The following is a 17,204-nucleotide window of genomic DNA, read 5'->3' on the forward strand; positions in this document are numbered from 1 at the left end:
CCATAGGAACTGATCCAGAGTCAATAGAATGTTGGAAAATTATCACCAATGCATCCACTATTTCTAGGGCCACTTCCTTAAGTACTCTGGGATGCAGACTATCAGGCCCAGAGGATTTATCGGCCTTCAATCCCATCAATTTCCCTAACACAATTTCCTGACTAATAAGGATTCCCTTCAGTTCCTCCTTTTCGCTAGACCCTCGAACCCCTAGTATTTCCAGAAGGTTATTTGTGTCTTCCTTAGTGAAGACAGATCCAAAGTATTTGTTTAATTGCTCTGCCATTTCTTTGTTCCCCATTATAAATTCACCTGATTCTGACTGCAAAGGACCTACGTTGGTCTTCACTAATCTTTTTCTCTTCATATACCTATAGAAGCTTTTGCAGTCAGTTTTTATGTTCGCTGCAAGCTTCCTCTCATACTTTATTTTCCCCCTCCTAATTAGACCCTTTGTCCTCCTCTGCTGAATTCTAAATTTCTCCTAGTCCTCAGGTTTGCTGCTTTTTCTGGCCAATTTATATGCCTCTTCCTTGGATTTAACACTGTCCCTAATTTCCCTTGTTAGCCACGGTTGAGCTACCTTCCCCTTTTTATTTTTACTCCAGACAGGGATGTACAATTGTTGAAGTTCATCCATGTAATCTGTAAATGTCTGCCATTGCTTATCCACCGTCAACCCTTTAAGTATCATTTGCCAGTCTATCCTAGCCAATTCACGTCTCATACCATCGAAGTTACCTTTCCTTAAGTTCAGCACCCTAGTCTATAAACAGTCTATAAAGCATTCTATAAACATATAGGGGGTAAAATTCCGTTGCGCCCTGTTTGGGGGCAGTAACATCCGGGAGTTGGGACATTTTGCACCAGGTGTGGAAATCCCGCCCGCTGGAAAAATTCAGGTTACCGCCCCCGAAAGGAAGTGGAGCGCAAAATAACGTGCTCCACTTCCTTTCTGGAGCTGGGCGCAGCGCTACGCACTGGGCCACATAACGCTACCACATAGGATTGGCTCTTCCCTTCATTAAAGAGGAGGGCTCAAGCTGCAAACTGTGCAGCTCAGAAACGGGCCTCCATAGAATGGTGGGAGTGGGGGTGCCATGCCTTGAGCAGAGTGCCGGGGTGACCGATCGTGGCACGGACCCAGCGATCGAAGCGTCAACAAGTTGCAAAAGAAAGTCGTTTTTTTTTAAATTGCCGCCATATCCCCTTTAAGATTCGCTCCGCGAGCGGCTTGCCGGCTGGTTCACATTCCCGGAAGCTGTCGCTGGCACTGCCCGGCGCAGCTTCAGGGGGGCGGTACCCAAGTTAGCGTCCGGGACGATAACGGGGCTCTGCGCACGGTGATGACATCGTCGTTGGCGCAGCCAAGCGGGGCGCTGTGGGTTACCGGCGCCAATAAACTCCCACGGAATTTAGCGGGAGTCGTTAGCGTGCTGTGCCCAGGTGAAAAACCGTTTGTGCCCATGGGTGGCGCAAACGACCCCAATTTCTTGGCCATAAAACATAAGAGTTAGTTAGGGAAAAGTTGGGCCTATTAAGAACCCTAGAGAAATCTGGAGGTAGAGGACCTGGCTAAAGTATTAAATGAGTACTTTGCATCTCTCTTCACAAAGGAAGCGGATGATGTGAGAGGGAAGTTATGGACAGGATAGTAATAGATAGAGAAGATTTACTAAAAAGATTAACATTACTGAAAGTCAGTAAGTCACCTTGTCTGGATGGAATGCATCCTAGATTACTGAAAGAAGCAAAGGTACAAATAGCAGAGGCATTGGCCACAATCTTTCAATTCTCAATGGATGCAGAAGTAGTATTGGAAGGTAGCTAATGTTATACAACTATTCAAGAAAGGGGAGAGGGATAAATTTGCCAGGAAACTACAGGCCAGTCAGCCTAACATCGGTGCTGGGGAAGTTATTGGAAACAATTATCAAGGACAAAATAAACTTCCATTTGGAAAGGTATGGCTAATCAAGGAGAAACAGCATGGATTTGTTAACGGCAAATTGAGTCTGACTAACTTGATGGACTTCTTTGATGAGGAAACAGAGAAGGTTGATCAAGGCACTGCAGCAGATGTTTCAAATATATATTCATATGTTGTGTCAGCTGTAGCTCTCAATGGGTAGCTCACTCGCCTCTGAGTCAGAAGGTTGTGGGTTCAAGTCCACTCCAGGAACGTGAGCACATTAATCTAGGCTGACACTCCAGTGCAGTGCTGAGGGAGCGCTGCACTGTTGGAGGTGACGCCTTTCGGATGAGATGTTAAACCAAGCCCACGTCTGCCCTATCGGGTGGATATAAAAGATTCCATGGCACTATTTCGAAGAAGAGCAGAAGAATTATTCCCGTGTTCTGGCCAATATTTATCTCTCAATCAACATAACAAAAAAACAGATTAGTTGGTCATTATCACATTGCTATTTTTGAGAGTTTACTGTGCGCAAGTTTTCTGCCACGTTTCCCACATTACAACAGTAACTACACTCCAAAAATATGTAATTGGCTGTAAAGTGCTTTGAGACGTCCGGTGGATGTGAAAGGCGCTATGTAAATGCAAGTCTTTTTTCTTATATATATATATATATACACACACTTTCAGAAGGCATTTGTCAAAATGCCACATAAGAGGCTTATTAAGAAGATGGAAACCCATGGAATTAATGGGAAAATGGTGGTATGTGTAGGGAGCAGCTTTATAAAATTGGCAGATGATATGAAACTCGGCAAAGTAGTAGATATTTGTAGATGGCAAGATGACATCGACAGGATGGTGAAATGGGCAGAAGCACGGCAGATGGAGTTCAAGGCGGAGTTGTGTGAAGTGATGCACTTTGGGAGGACTAATATGGAAAGACAGTATACGATAAATGGCCCGATTTTGAAAAGTGTAGGTGAGCAGGGAGGCCTTGTCCACATACACAAATCTTTAAAGGTGGCAGGCAGAGCAAGTTGATAAGGTGGTTACCAAAGCATTTTATTTACTTGTGTTTATAAATAAGGTATAGAATATAAAAGCAAAGAGATCATGCTAGAAGTTTATAAATCACAGATCAGGCCTCAGCTGGCGTATTGTGGACAATTCTGGGCACCACACGTCAGAAAAGATGTAAAGACCTTAGAAATGATACAGAGGAGGTTTACCAGGATGTTACCAGGGATGAAGGACTTCAGTTGTGAGGAAAGGTTGGAAAAGTTAGGACTGTTTTCTTTGGAACAGGGCAGGTTAAGAGATGACCTAATGGAGCTTTCAAGATGTTGAGATTTTTGATAGAGTAAATAGAGAAAAACTATTCCCTCTGGCTAATGGGCCAATAACCAGAGGTCAGAGATTTAAAATCATTGGCAAACGATCTAGAGGGGAGATGAGAATTTTTCACTGAGTTGTCGGGATCTGGAACACTCTACCTGAAAAGGTGGTGGATGCTAATTCCATAAATAATTTTAAAAGGGAGTTCGAGAGATACTTGAGACTGATGAACTTACAGGGTTATGGACAGAAAGTAAGTGTGTGAGACTAAAGGGCCAGCACAGGCACGAAGGGCCAAATGGCCTCCCATGCTGTAAGTTTCTATGATTAAATTATCGGGAAGATTGTTGCTGTATGGTAGCTTTAAGTTTGTTCACCATAGCATTTCCTTAAAGTGAAAAACATCTCGTTTCCACAGGAAGCCAATTCGGGGAAGAGCGAATGAAACAGATGAAGGCAAAAGTGCACACCAGCAAACAGTCGATGGGATCAGTAGCCAGTTTGGAACAGGAACGTGAAGTTTATGCAAAGGTAAGGATTATGTAGAATTATATACAATGTGTCACAGAAACAGGCCATTCGGCCCATCCACACGAGCCTCCTCCCTCCCTCTTCATCCAATCCTATCAGCATATCCTTATATTCCTTTCTCCCTCTAGCTTCCCCTTAAACGCATCTTTGCTATTCACTTCAACTACTCCTTGTGGTAGTGAGTTCTACATTCCAGCCACACTCTCGGATTTATTTGTGATTATCTTATATTTAGTCTCCCCCACAAGCGGAAACATCTTCTCTATGTCTATCTTATCAAATTCTTTCACAATCTTAAAGACCGCTATCAGGTCATCCCTCAGCCTTCTCTTTTCTAGAGGAAAGTGCCCCAGCTTGTTCAGTCTTTCCTGATGGGTATAACCTCTCGGTTCTGGTATCATTCTCATAAATCTGTTGTTGCACCTTCTCCAGTGCCTCTATATCCTTTTTATAATATGGCGACCAGATCTATTCACATTACTCCAAGTGTGGTCTAACCATGGTTCTATACAAATTTAACATCTGTGTTTTTCAATTCCAACCCTCTCGAAATGAACCCCAGTGCTTTATTTGCTTTTTTATGGCCTTATTAACCTGCCTCACTACGTTTAGTGATTTGTGTATCTACTCCGAGATCCCTCTGCTCCTCTACCCTGTTTAGACTCTTATTTTCCAAGAAGTACGTAGCCTCCTTAGTCCTACAAAATGTACTACCTTGCACATCAATATTGAAATTTATTTGGAAATACTGTAAGCAGTTTTGATACGAGCCCAATTGCTAGACAGACGGTTCAATCGCCCTCGCCTTACGAAAGTTCTAGACACGGGAATTATTATTCAGAGTGTAGATGAAATGAGTCACGGACAGGAATGCTTCGGTGAAAAATTGTATTTATTTTATTTGGTCTAACATACACTGGCTAAATCACTGTCTCTGTAGAGAATAAAATCCAGGTTACAAACAGCATACATACAGTACAGAAATGAGACCAAGTAACATGCAGTAATTTCCTGTTGCATTCTAATTCTACCCCAGTCGAAACTTCCTCCCCAGAATAGCCCTGAAAAGCTTTACTTCTGAACCCTGACCCTTAGTCTCACCCAGCTTGGGACACTCGCGATCATGCTCACCACTACACACACACTTGTTTTCCTCGCTCAGCTCAGCTGTGGGAAGTTACTGCCTGGTTTTCAGTCTTGGCAGCTTCTTCTGCGGAACTGCGGCTTCTTCCTGGTACATTGATCTTGCTGGAGCGTGAACGAGACGGAGAGAGAGCTCTCTTGAGATACAAGCTAAAAGCTACAAGGTTCACTAAAAATAAAGTGGAAAGAGCCGGTCTTTATGGGAGTCGTGCTATCCCCTATCTTTCCCGCCAATCTTTAAAATCCTTTTGTTTCTAAGCACAGGTACTTAGTCAGTGATGGGCCATCCAACCCATGTGTATTGGACTGATGGCCCTTAGTTTGGGCATTTCTCTCAGTCTTTGTGTTGGGAAAAACCTGGCTCCTCTTTGGCTGGCCAGGCTAGTGGGTTCATTGTTCTGCTCTTCTTCTGAGGTGGAGGTGAGAGTTGCTTTTGCATATTAGAGTGGCTTTGACAATGGCCCTCCCCCCCACCTTCCTGGCCGACTGCTCTTTTGTCAGTGGATGACTGACAGTTCTTTTGTCAATATTCTCAACTTGAGTCCATTCTTTAAACAGAGACTTTGTGATCTCTTCAATACACGTCTATTCTGCAAGTTTATTAATGTTTCTTATGGTGGCAAAGCCAATTATTTCTTGTTAAATTGAAGACCAGGGAGGCAACAGATGGATGCCCCAACATACAGAAAAGTAGATGAGCCTATACTGTAACAATCAATGTAAATAACTGCACCAAATTGTGTGCGGCACAATAAAGACAGCCAAAGAAGGAGAGCTTTCTTGTCACCAAGTCATGTTGTGAGCATTAATCACTCTCCAGCTACAACAAAGCACCACAGACAGCAGCATGTTGTGGTGCTGAGCGCCAGTGAGCATGTTGTATCATTAAAGTGCACTGCTTAGGAAATTAATGAGGTGCACTTTACTCTGCCAAATACTGCGGAGTTTTGGGATTCTAATAATTGCTATTCACCAGCCCAGGCAAAGCGAACTGTGTACTTAAGTTAGTACGGCTTCACTACCCCTTGGGCAATGCTCTGCATTGATCATTCACTGCTACAATAAACAATATTAATTGTTGTGCAGTTACAATAGTCTGATTCTAATACATTAATGTCGGCCTCAAGTCTTCAGGTTGTCCATCCCAGCGTAAGTGCTAAGATTTTCCGGTGAGCTCCAGTGATTGGTGACCCTGCCATAATCCAGACAGTGCCCTGCAGTGTGTGAAAGTCGTAAAATGCAGTTTTGGGTCCAGATGGGCCACCTTTGCCAGACAGCGAGTCGTTATGCCTCCGCTCATTTGGCATAATGGTACATCGCTGTTCCCGTAAGGAAACCCCTGGCCTCGGATCCTCTAATCAACCATGCCATCTTTGATGAAGGGGACCATGTTTTTGGACGAACAGAGGTTTAAATCCATGCAAACTGTCCGGGAAGGTTGGGACCTGGTGTGTTTGGGTCCGAGCCTAATTTCTGACCTTCTACTGCACTCCCACCGAACTCATGGCAGGAGTCCAGCGGAAGGGCCACATTCTCCAGGCTCCATTTATCTGGCCCAAGTGACCATTCTTCATGAGTGCATCCGGATAGTGCATGTTGACAGGCTAGCCAACCTATGAACACTTTCCAGCAGAAATCACTGGCTAGTGATTCTGAGTGAGAATTTCTTCTCCACATCCCCCCCCTCCCCCCCTCCACCACACTCCCGGGCCCCTTCTCTGTCTCACTAGATTATCCCATATACCTAGTTAATAGGTAATTTAGTCAGTACTTCATTCTGAAGCATTAAAATCAGAAATCTAGTGATAACTTTTCATCAGAGAATGGTTAGATATCACCAACTCCAGCAAATGTTTCCTAGCTTTTATTTTTGGGTCACTTAATGACACATGCAGAAATCTGTCACCATGCTTTCTCATGGGGAGGAATGCACACTATAGACATAGGTTGCTAAGAGAAGCACTGCTGAAATTTAACATTGCAGCATACCACCACAGAGGTTTCCCACTGTTGGCTGGTTCGGCCCGCCTTACCTGTTACAAAATTGGCTTCCAGTGGTATATGGAGCTGAGTATGAAGAATCCATCCAACAGATACAGATCAACCCCTCCAAGTCCCATTAATGAGCCAGGCTGCTTGGCCAATCATTGAGGGCAGCCCGGAGCGCTGGGGTCTTGCTTGGCTCAGTTATTGGATGACTGATTCTGCCACAGAGAATAGACTTTGATCATGGGGCTTGAAATTCAGTATTGTCGTTTTTGAGGAGGTGACACCGGCTGAGTGCTGATTTTAGCGGCAGGCGTTAGTTGCCGCCTTAAACTGCAAAATTCAGTTTTGCCGCCCAAAGATATGAGAGCAGCGCTAAAAGTGGCATTACATACACATCCTCGGGCACCAAAAGAGCTGTATCTCAGGAGGCCTACTAAATTTCCCGACGCTAGGTTACATGTGAGATGAAAAAAATGGAAAAAAATTCCCTCACTCACACTTCCCACTGGTCCCATTAATACATAAATGCAAAAAAATATATATATAATCACTTATCTTGATCCCTGGACACTACCGCCCCAGGATCCCCCATGTCCCATCACCTTTCCCAGGCAGTACAAACGCCTGCCGGTAAGGCCACCATACTTACCTAATTTTGCAGCCATGGCGGCAATCGGGCGTTACTCACTTGATGACGTCACCATGTCGCCCCCACCACCCAACTAAACTTGTCAATAGCCCTGGAACTGGGTCGCCGCCGACGGTAAGTACTTAGCCGCCCGTTAGCCTCCCTTCTCTTGCCAACTGAATTTCGTGCCCCCATGCCATCTCCGAGCTAAATCCTCACAGTAGGATACTACCTAGAATCATGCAGAATCTTGCAGAAGAAAAATTGCATTGTATCATGAAGAACAATTACATTTGGCCAGAACAATTAAGCGAGCCAAGAGTTATGGGGAGCGGGCAGGGAAGTGGAGTTGAGGCCATGATCAGATCAGCCATGATCTTAGTGAATGGCGGGGCAGGCTCAAGGGGCCAATGCCCTACTCCTGCTCCTATTTCTTATATTTCTTATGTTATTATTTAATTAGAAATGGGAGAAAAAGTCTTCCCAATTTCCGAGGCCCTACTGTTCGCACGCACTGGCCTCCTTAATGGATACACAATTGTTCAAACTTTCTTATAATAGTGCCCATGGTGAAATCTATAAAACATGTGCTACTGCTCCCAATGATGTGGTCATCTGTGGAAAGCAACCACGCATGATAATATTGAGGATATTCTGGATTAGATACATTGTTTGGAATTTTGCTCGATTTAGCTTTGGGGCTCAGGGAGAAATTAGATAGAATTTTCAGTAAGCTTGCGTTTCTGATATTGATTGTAAATAATCAATTGGAAGGAGCAAGCTTAATGGGAGCGATTCCCCGGTGTCATACTCAGAAGTGGTCTTTTGCCCTTAGTGCTGAATTTTTGACTTCCCGGGAAAAAATGTCTTCCCTATTTTAGAGGCCCCACTTAGTGGCTACAAAATTATAAAATAGTTCATATATATAAAATATACATTATAGTAGTGCCCATGGTGAATTCCTGCTGTTCTTCTATAGCACAGGTCATCATTCTCTGAGCAACATGTCCTCTCCAAACAAAGTTATTCCAAGTATACTCAGTAACTTCACAATAAATGAAATGGAAGTTCTGGACAGGCTAAATGGGCTGAAAACAGTAAAATCCACAGGCATAAAAACCTTCAAATCTGCTGGGCTGACCTAGGTGCCCATATTCACAAAGGATGACCAAACAGAAGTAAAGTCATGGAATCGATTGTTGGGAGTAAGCTTGAGGATGATCTGTGTGTCAATAACTGAGTTAAATACAATCAGAAGCAGTAGATCCTGCCTGACCGATCTCCTCGACTTCTTTTGAGAAAATGACAACCCAAGTGGACTGTGAGGAACCCTATGATGTGGTATATCTCGACTTTCAAAGTTCCCCATGAATGGCTGTTAATTAAACTCAAAGAGCTGTGGGATTCAGGGTAAATCCTGGGCGTGGGTGAGAAACTGGCTGAAGGCTAGCAAACAAAGAGTACTAATTAGAGGAATTATGTCAGAGTTGGCAGGTTGCTGGGACCACTACTGTTTCTAATTTATATAAATGATCTGTATTGAAAATCTCAATGCAAGGTCAAACTAGGAGGAGCAATTGAATCAGAAGAGGCAGCTCAGAAATTCCACAATGATTTGGGCAAAATATGCAATAGGGCAGAACAATGGTATGTGAATTTTAATGCAGATAGATGTGAAGTGCTGCATATCGGAAGCAAAAATAAACAGTGTGCATACTCCAAAAATAGTGTTGAAATAGCTGAGGATGAAGCTGAAAGGGATCCAGAACTCTTAGTAGACTTGACATAAATATGTCCAACACATGCAGAGCAGCAATCAGCAAAGCTAATAGGATATTGAACTGCATAGCCAAAGCAGTAAAACATAAGTCATAATGATCAAACTGCATAGTGCTCTGGCCAAAACGCACCTTGAATACTGCGTCCAGAGCTGGTCCCAAGAAACAAGTGACGTTCAAGTGTTGGAGGCAGTGCACAGAAGAGCCACAAGGCTGTACCCAACTTCAGGGGTCTGAGTTATGATGAAAGACTTGAGCTCTACGGCATGAAAGAATGTGTTTCAGTTGTGTTCTTTGAGGTTTATAAAATTGTTACGTGTGCAGAAATTATATGTGAAATATTTTAATATGTGTTGGGATTCTTCCAATTGCTATAGAACTTTAAAAAATGTTCTTATTGTAATTTTTTAAGAAGATAGTATTTTTTGCTCTTTTCTTTCTGCACACCTCCAGTAAGGAAAGTTCAGGCCCAGCAAGTACAACTTTCAAACAACTATGCATATACAAATGTTTCTATTGTCACCAGTGTTATGGTGTAATTTCATGTTGTTGTTCTCAACAAAAACAACTTGTATTTATATAGCACCTTTAACGTAATAAAATGTCCCAAGGCGCTTTACAGGAGTGTTATAAGACAAAAAAAAATTGATACCGAGCCACATTAGAAGAAATTACGGCAGATGACCAAAAGATTGGCAGAATTTGAAGAGCGCAGCTATCTCGGGGAGTGTGGGGCTGAAGGAAATTACAGAGATAGTGAGGAGCGAGGCCATGGAGGGTTTTGTAAACAGGTGTGACATGGAGCTGTTTAAGGAGAAATTAGGGCTGATGCCCAACTGGTTGATCAAATAGTTTGGCTTTAAGAAGCGTCTTAAAGGAGGAAACAGAGGCGGAGAGGTTTAGGGAAGGAATTTCAGAGCTTAGGACCTAGGCAAAAAAAGGCATTGATGGCAATGATTGAGTGATTGTAATCAGGAATGCTTAAGAGGGCAGAATTAGAGGAGCGCAGTTATCTCGGAGGATTGTTGGGCTAGAGAGATTAGAGATCGGAAGGGATGAGGCCATGGAGGGATTTGAAAGCAAGGATGATAATTTTGAAACAAGGTATTGCTTAACCGGAAGCCACTGTAGGTCAACGATCACAGGGGTGATGGGTGAACGGAACTTGGTGCGAGTTAGGACATGGACAGCCGAGTTTTGGATGACCTCAAGTTTATGTAAGGTAGAATGTGGGAGGCCAGTCAGGAGTACATTGGAATCGTCTCGAGGTAACAAAGGCATGGATGAGGGTTTCAGCAGCGGGTGAGCTCAGGCAAAGGCGGAGTCGGGCGATGATACGGAGGTGGAAATAGACTGCGTAGTTATGCTGCGGATATGTGGTCAGAAGCTCATTTCAAGATCAAATATGACACTAAGGTTCAGCCTCAAACATGTTTGGGAGAGGGATGGAGTCAGTGGCTAGGAAACGGAGTTTGTGGCAGGAACCGAAAATAATGGCTTCGGCCTTCCCAATATTTAATTGGAGAAAATTTCTGCTCATCCAGAACTGGATGTCGGACAGTTTAGAGACCGTGCAAGGGCCAAGAGAAGTGGTGGTGAGGTAGAGCTGGGTGTCGTCAGTGTACCGATGTCGTTGTTTTTGGATGATGTCACCAAAGGGCAACGCGTAAATGAGAAATGGGAAGGAACACCAGAAGTAATAATGCAGGAGCGGGAGGAGAGAAGCCATTGCAGGTGATTCTGTGGCTACGATTAGAAAGATAAGATTGGAAACAGGCGAGTGCAGTCCTGCCCAGCTGGACAACGGAGAGGCGTTGGAGGGGGATGGAGTGGTCAACCGTGTCAAAGGCTGCAGACAAGTCCAGAAACACGAGGAGGGATAGGTTACCTTTCTCACAGTCACAAAGGATGTCATTTGTGACTTTGATGAGAACCGGTTCGGTACTGTGGCAGGAGCGGAAACCCGATTGGAGGGGTTCAAACATGGAGTTCCGGGAAAGTTGGGCACGGATTTGGGAGACGACAACATTTCAAGGACATTAGAGAGGAAAGGGAGGTTGGAGATGGGGGAGTAGTTTGCAAGGACGGGGAGGAGTCAAGGGTTGGTTTTTTGAGGAGGGGATGATGACGGCAGATTTGAGAGAGAGGAGGACAGTACCTAAGGAGAGAGAACCGTTAACAATGTCAGCTAACATGGGAGCCAGAGAAGAAAGTTGGGTGGTCAGCAGTTTGGTCGAGGGAGCAGGATATGGGTCTCATAGACAAGATGAGGTAATGAGGAGAGATCAGAGAGAAAGTGGAGAAAGATGCAAGTGCAGAGCCAGGCAGGGGGGCGGTGGGGGGGGTGTATTTAGAGGATGTTAGGCCCGGTGGGCTAGGGGAAGGAAGGGAAATGGCAGAGGCAGCTGAACGGATGGTGCCAATCTTGGAAAGAAAGAAGTCCAAGAGCTCCTCACACTTCTTGTCGGCGGTGGGTGAGGGTGGAGGAGATGGGGAGAGGGACTTAAGAGACAGCTGGCAGTAGAGAATAGAAGCATTTTATCTGTGCATTCAGAATGATTCTGGAATAATGAGCAATTTTGACAGAGGAGAGCAGGAACTGATAACACTTTATGTTGTCCAGCCAGATCTGGTGGTGAATGGCTAAACCGGTTGTCCGCCATATCCTTCAAGTCTGCGTCCCTTGGGCTTAAGGGAGCGAAGGTGAGGGCCGTACTAGGGAGAACGGCCATGATCAGAGAGAGTCATTGCTTTAATAGGGACTAGGGTATCAAAATGGTGGTGAGGGTGTGGTTCAGCAGATCGGTAGCTACAGAAATGTCGTGGCTGATAGTTGGAATTTTGTAAGTGCAGTTGGGAGAGAGTTTTTTCCCAGGTAGGACACAGAAGAAAGTAGGAGTGGGGGAAGAGGGATGTAGGTGGAGAGCGATACAAGGAAGATTGAAATCACCAAGGACGAGAAGTCGTTCAGTGCAGTGGCTGAAGGAGAAAAGCAGTGAAGATAAGGCAATAACATTTTTATCACACTTGGATGAGCGGCAGAGAATAAGAATTTTAAATGAGAGGTGAGCGGGGTGAATAAAATGAGATGTTCAAATGAGGAAAAAGTGCTGGAGGAGCAGGGAGACAGACCAAGGTGTGATTTGGTGATGAGAGCCACACCACCACCACGGTGGTCTGGGCGGGGCAAGTTGTGGAAGGTACAGCCAGGCAGGGAGGCTTCATTTAAGTGTGAGGTGTCACCCTCAGCCAAGTTTCCATCAGGGCCATGATATCGATGCAATCATCCATGATAAACTCATGGATGGCAAGGGCCGTGTTCGCAAGTGAACGGATATTCTGGAGGAAGATACGGAGAGGGTCGGTGATGGCTGCACTACTGCCAGCATCCGCAGGGTCAGCGCTGGATCGGGTGAGTTGGACGAGGAGGAGATTGGCATCGTTGGCCCTCAGCGGACACACTGGGCAGGAAGGCTGATAAGAAAGTAGGATGTGCCAGTTGGGGTTGCTACTTGTGAGGAAGCAGCGACGAGTGCCACGGTGGGCCTTTTGGAGAATGTCAAGAGAGGTACAGGGGGAAGCTGTAGGCTTACGACAGGAGAGTAGGAAGGTGGAAGAGTAGAAACATAGAAAATAGGTGCAGGAGTCGGCCATTCGGCCCTTCGAGCCTGCACCACCATTCAATACGATCATGGCTGATCATGCAACTTCAGTACTCGACTCCTGCCTTCTCTCCATACCCCCCCCGATCCCTTTAGCCGTAAGGGCCACATCTAACTCCCTTTTGAATATATCTAACGAACTGGCCTCAACAATTTTCTGTGGTAGAGAATTCCATAGGTTCACAATTCTCTGACTGAAGAAGTTTCTCCTCATCTCGTTCCTAAATGGCTTACCCCTTATCCTTAGACTGTGACCCCTGGTTTTGGACTTCTCCAACATCTGGAACATTCTTCCTGCATCCAACCTGTCCAATCCCGTCAGAATTTTATATGTTTCTATGAGATCCCCCCTCATTCTTCTAAATTCCAGTGAATATAAGCCTAGTCGATCCAGTCTTTCTTCATATGTCAGTCCTGCCATCCCGGAAATCAGTCTAGTCAACCTTCGCTGCACTCCCTCAATAACAAGAATGTCCTTCCTCAGATTAGGAGACCAAAACTGCACACAATACTCAAGGTGAGGCCTCACCAAGGCCCTGTACAACTTCAACAAGACCTCCCTGCTCCTATACTCAAATCCTCTCGCTGTGAAGGTCAACATGTCATTTGCTTTCTTAACGTATTGAAGGATTGGGGTAGGAATTTGGGAGGGCAGAGTATATGAGAGAGGAGAGATGAAAGGAGGCATGACGACAGGAGAGGCCGGTCAGGGAGGGATAGAGAGAAAAGGAAAAGGTGTGGCGAAAAAGTGAATGGCTCGGGTTCAGAGCGGCAGCCAAAGTGCGCACCGAATGGACACAGAAAAGCTCATGTTACATCGGCCTGGTTATGTAGTAATTAATGGGATATATATTTCCTTGTAGTGGCAGGGAGTAGGTTGGCGACAATGGTAGGGAGACCAGAGTCTAAATCAGAGGTCCCATGTAGGGACAAAGCTGGCATGGAGCATCAATGAACCGCTAAGTTCGGAGGTGTAGCAGGCAAGTGAAGTCCAGAAGAGTCTAATCCATTGTAAGCCAGCGTAGTCCAGTACATAAACGTGGTTGTGTAGTCCAAAGCAGAAACAATGGGCTCAATTTTCACCAGTGATTTGCACGTTTTTTTGGAGCAGGCCACTTTTTTTTGGCCTAAGTTTAACAAAAAACACAGTTTCCCAGATCAATGGGCTCAATTTTTTTCAGTATTTGCGCCGTTTTTTTTGGAGCAGGCTGCTTTTTCTGGCCTAACTTAAAAATCTCCAGTTTCCCCAATCAATTTGCACCAGCGTAGTTACGAACTTATAGTTAGATACGAATTTTTTAAGTCAGTTTTTTTTTTCAGCCAAAGGGGGCGTAACCAGCCACCTGTGCACTTCTGGCCATTTAGGGATGTTTGGCCAGCTGCGAGTCACTCCAGTTCTGATTAGGCCAGCATATGTGGCCTGTCCTGAAAAACCTTCCCGAGGGTTAAGGAAATGGGCGCAGGTAAGGAAAGCGGTGCAGCAGATACCCAGATACATTGAAAGAATATAGCAGCAGCTTACCTCCAACCCTGCCCGAAGGCTGTCCGGTTCCATTCTCGGTCCCCAGTTCACACACACACACACACACACACACACACACACACACATACGGTCCGGTCCCGAGAGAGGGAGAGTCGGTCCCCAGTTTGCACAAGCAAGAAGGCTGTCCGGTTCCATTCTCAGTCCTCAGTTCACATACAGTCCGGTAGAGAGAGAGATACCGACCAACCGAACCGGCAATCGAGAATGGGACCAGACCGGACAGCCTTTGGGCGGGGTTGGAGGTAAGGGGGTGCTATGTGTTTTTCAATTCTTTTAACGTGTTGGGAGGTGGCTGTATGCTTCACTTTCAGTCTCAGCTCGCATTGTGTCCCTGGTTACCATGGCAGCCTGATCTTTTTGGCGCAGATCAAGGCTCCACCCCCCTCGGGTTAGACCATGCCAAAAAGAAGAGATCCAACTGGGAAACTTACAACACTTTTTTTTTTGGCGTACTTGGTCCCCAAAAAATCGGGAGTAACTTCAAGTACGCCAAAAAAATGCTTTGGTGAAAATTGAGCCCAATAATTGGAGGTAAGTTGCTGCAATATATTTTAATGTGTCTTTAAGTTGCTGCAATGTGTTTTAATGTGTTGGGCGCTGGCTGTATGTTTCACTTTGCAGCCTCCGCTCGCATTGTGTCCCTGGTTACCGTGGCAACCCGAACTTTTTGGCACGGATGAAGGCTCCACCTCCAAAATTAAAGGACAGGTTAGGCCAAAAAAAGCTTTGGGGAAAAGTTGAGCCCATAGTCTAGATGTCCAGAGAAGTCCAGGAGTTCGGAAACCAATTTGAGAAAAGAATTCAGCAGCTTAAAACTTGGAAGCAACTGAGTAGCAAAGCGCAGTCACAGTAGCTGAATCCAGGTGACCAGGAAATTTCAGCAGAGTTCCCGCAGTTGAAGCAAACTCGGTCGGGGGATGGGCACTGGGCTCTGCAGGGATAGCTTTAAATTTGTAGTTTGAACTTGTAGTTTGGGCTAAAAGTAGTTTGGGCTAAAATGCATTCACCATCAGAGTCAGGATATCCTAAGAATGGATTAAAGGAGATTGGGGGAGGGGCGGGAGGTCCAAGGATACAGTTGCAGAGAACAGCAGCTCAGTAAGGAGCAGCCAGCCTGGAGCCTTCAATGATGGAACGGAGACTGAAGGTGGTGATGGGCCTTCTGCTTGAACCACTGCAGTCTGCAACAATTGTTTTTTTCACAACTGAGTGGCTTGCTCATCATTAATGCAACCACATATTCTGGGACTGGAGTCACATTTAGGCCAGACCAGCTATGGGTAGCAGATGCCTTGCTCTGAAGGAAATCCATGACCAGTTGGACTTTTACAGCAATCCAGCAGCTTTAATGGTCATTCTTCCTGGTCCCAGCAAATAAATGACCAGATTTATTGAAATGACCTTGACAAGGTGGGATTTGAATTCACACCCTATGGGTGTTGGGAGCGAGAATTTACAATATGCACACACACTGCACTCCCCGTCACTTTAATGGAAAGCCGCCTTGGTTGCTGGTTTGAAAAGAAATCGCATACTAAACAGTTGACTTATTGATAGGATCCTGAATATATTTATAAATTCCTGAGTACATTATATATTAGGAAGAATAACAGAGAGAAGAGTTTGTTTTAAGGTAACTACACATCTTTGAGTTGAAACAAGGTTGATAAACTATTTTGCTTTTCCCTTTTGAGATCATCTTAACTCCTTTTTGAGTTGCTGATCATAATTCATCCCTAGCTTTCATTTAGAGAAGAAAAATCTCTCTACTTGTATATTCAGAAAAATTATGAAATAATTTAACAGGATACAAATGAGCATTAACATGTAAATACTGGGGTAGAGTTTCCGCTTTGGCTGCAATCGGCAATCTGAGAGCAAATTGCGCAAGTGATGAGAAGTTGGGTTTTTCCTTCTTCGAGTTTTCGCTCCAATTCATTTGCATATCACCCGATGCAAATTATGCCATGAACCAGTGTAATCGGGCAGCATTTCAAAACGTCAATATTTTTTTAAACATGCTTTTGTTTTAATCATATTCCGTGATATATTTAAGGGTGGTAACTTGCTCTTAAAAATTTTGCGGGGTTATGCTGATTTCGGGTGAATTGCGCCAAAAAAACCAGCGCAACCGAGCAAAAACTCTACCCCGTTGTCAAACTGCATTAGAACATACTAACCACTTGCCAAACTATTATTGTCAAAAATCTGTCCACTGATTCTGCTGTAGTTCCGTAATAGGTGGCAGAGGATCGTAAACAAATGGAGCCCTGAAAAATACCACTTTGGAGGTTCTCACTCGTTTGTAATAAGGAGTACTGACCACTTGTTACAGTTACGTTGTCGAAAAAGCAGGACAGTTGAGGGGTAAATAACTGGTGAGGATAGTGCTCGATTCCCAGAATTATGTCAAATATAGGGAGAAGCAAAAAAAATTGTTTGGTACTTTGCCAGAAGTCATATTAAGGGTTAATGGTGTTGTACTACTTTCCTCACTTTCAGCATCTACCATACAAAGATCAGAATAGAAGCATTGATAACGTTTCAATCAAATCATCGGACAGTGATGCCAGTGACGTATCAGCCATCTCCCGAACCAGCAGTGCCTCACGCCTCAGCAGCACAAGCTACATGTCCGTACAATCAGAGCGCCCGAGGGGCAGTCGCAAGATTAGGT

At 44.7% G+C, this 17,204-nt stretch overlaps 1 protein-coding gene across 31 annotated transcripts in view; it reads left to right on the plus strand.

The window, feature by feature from the left end:
* The window catches only part of rims1a (regulating synaptic membrane exocytosis 1a), a 908,397-nt gene that overhangs the window by 713,667 nt on the left and 177,526 nt on the right, over nucleotides 1–17,204 (plus strand). For all 31 annotated transcript variants that reach the window (XM_070884742.1, XM_070884748.1, XM_070884749.1 and 28 more), the window contains 2 exons: nucleotides 3,672–3,784; nucleotides 17,030–17,202. In XM_070884742.1, the coding sequence (XP_070740843.1) occupies nucleotides 3,672–3,784; nucleotides 17,030–17,202 (286 nt within the window). The remainder of the gene's footprint in view (nucleotides 1–3,671; nucleotides 3,785–17,029; nucleotides 17,203–17,204) is intronic.

Source organism: Pristiophorus japonicus, chromosome 7, assembly GCF_044704955.1.
Source record: "Pristiophorus japonicus isolate sPriJap1 chromosome 7, sPriJap1.hap1, whole genome shotgun sequence".
Lineage (NCBI taxonomy): Eukaryota > Metazoa > Chordata > Chondrichthyes > Pristiophoridae > Pristiophorus > Pristiophorus japonicus.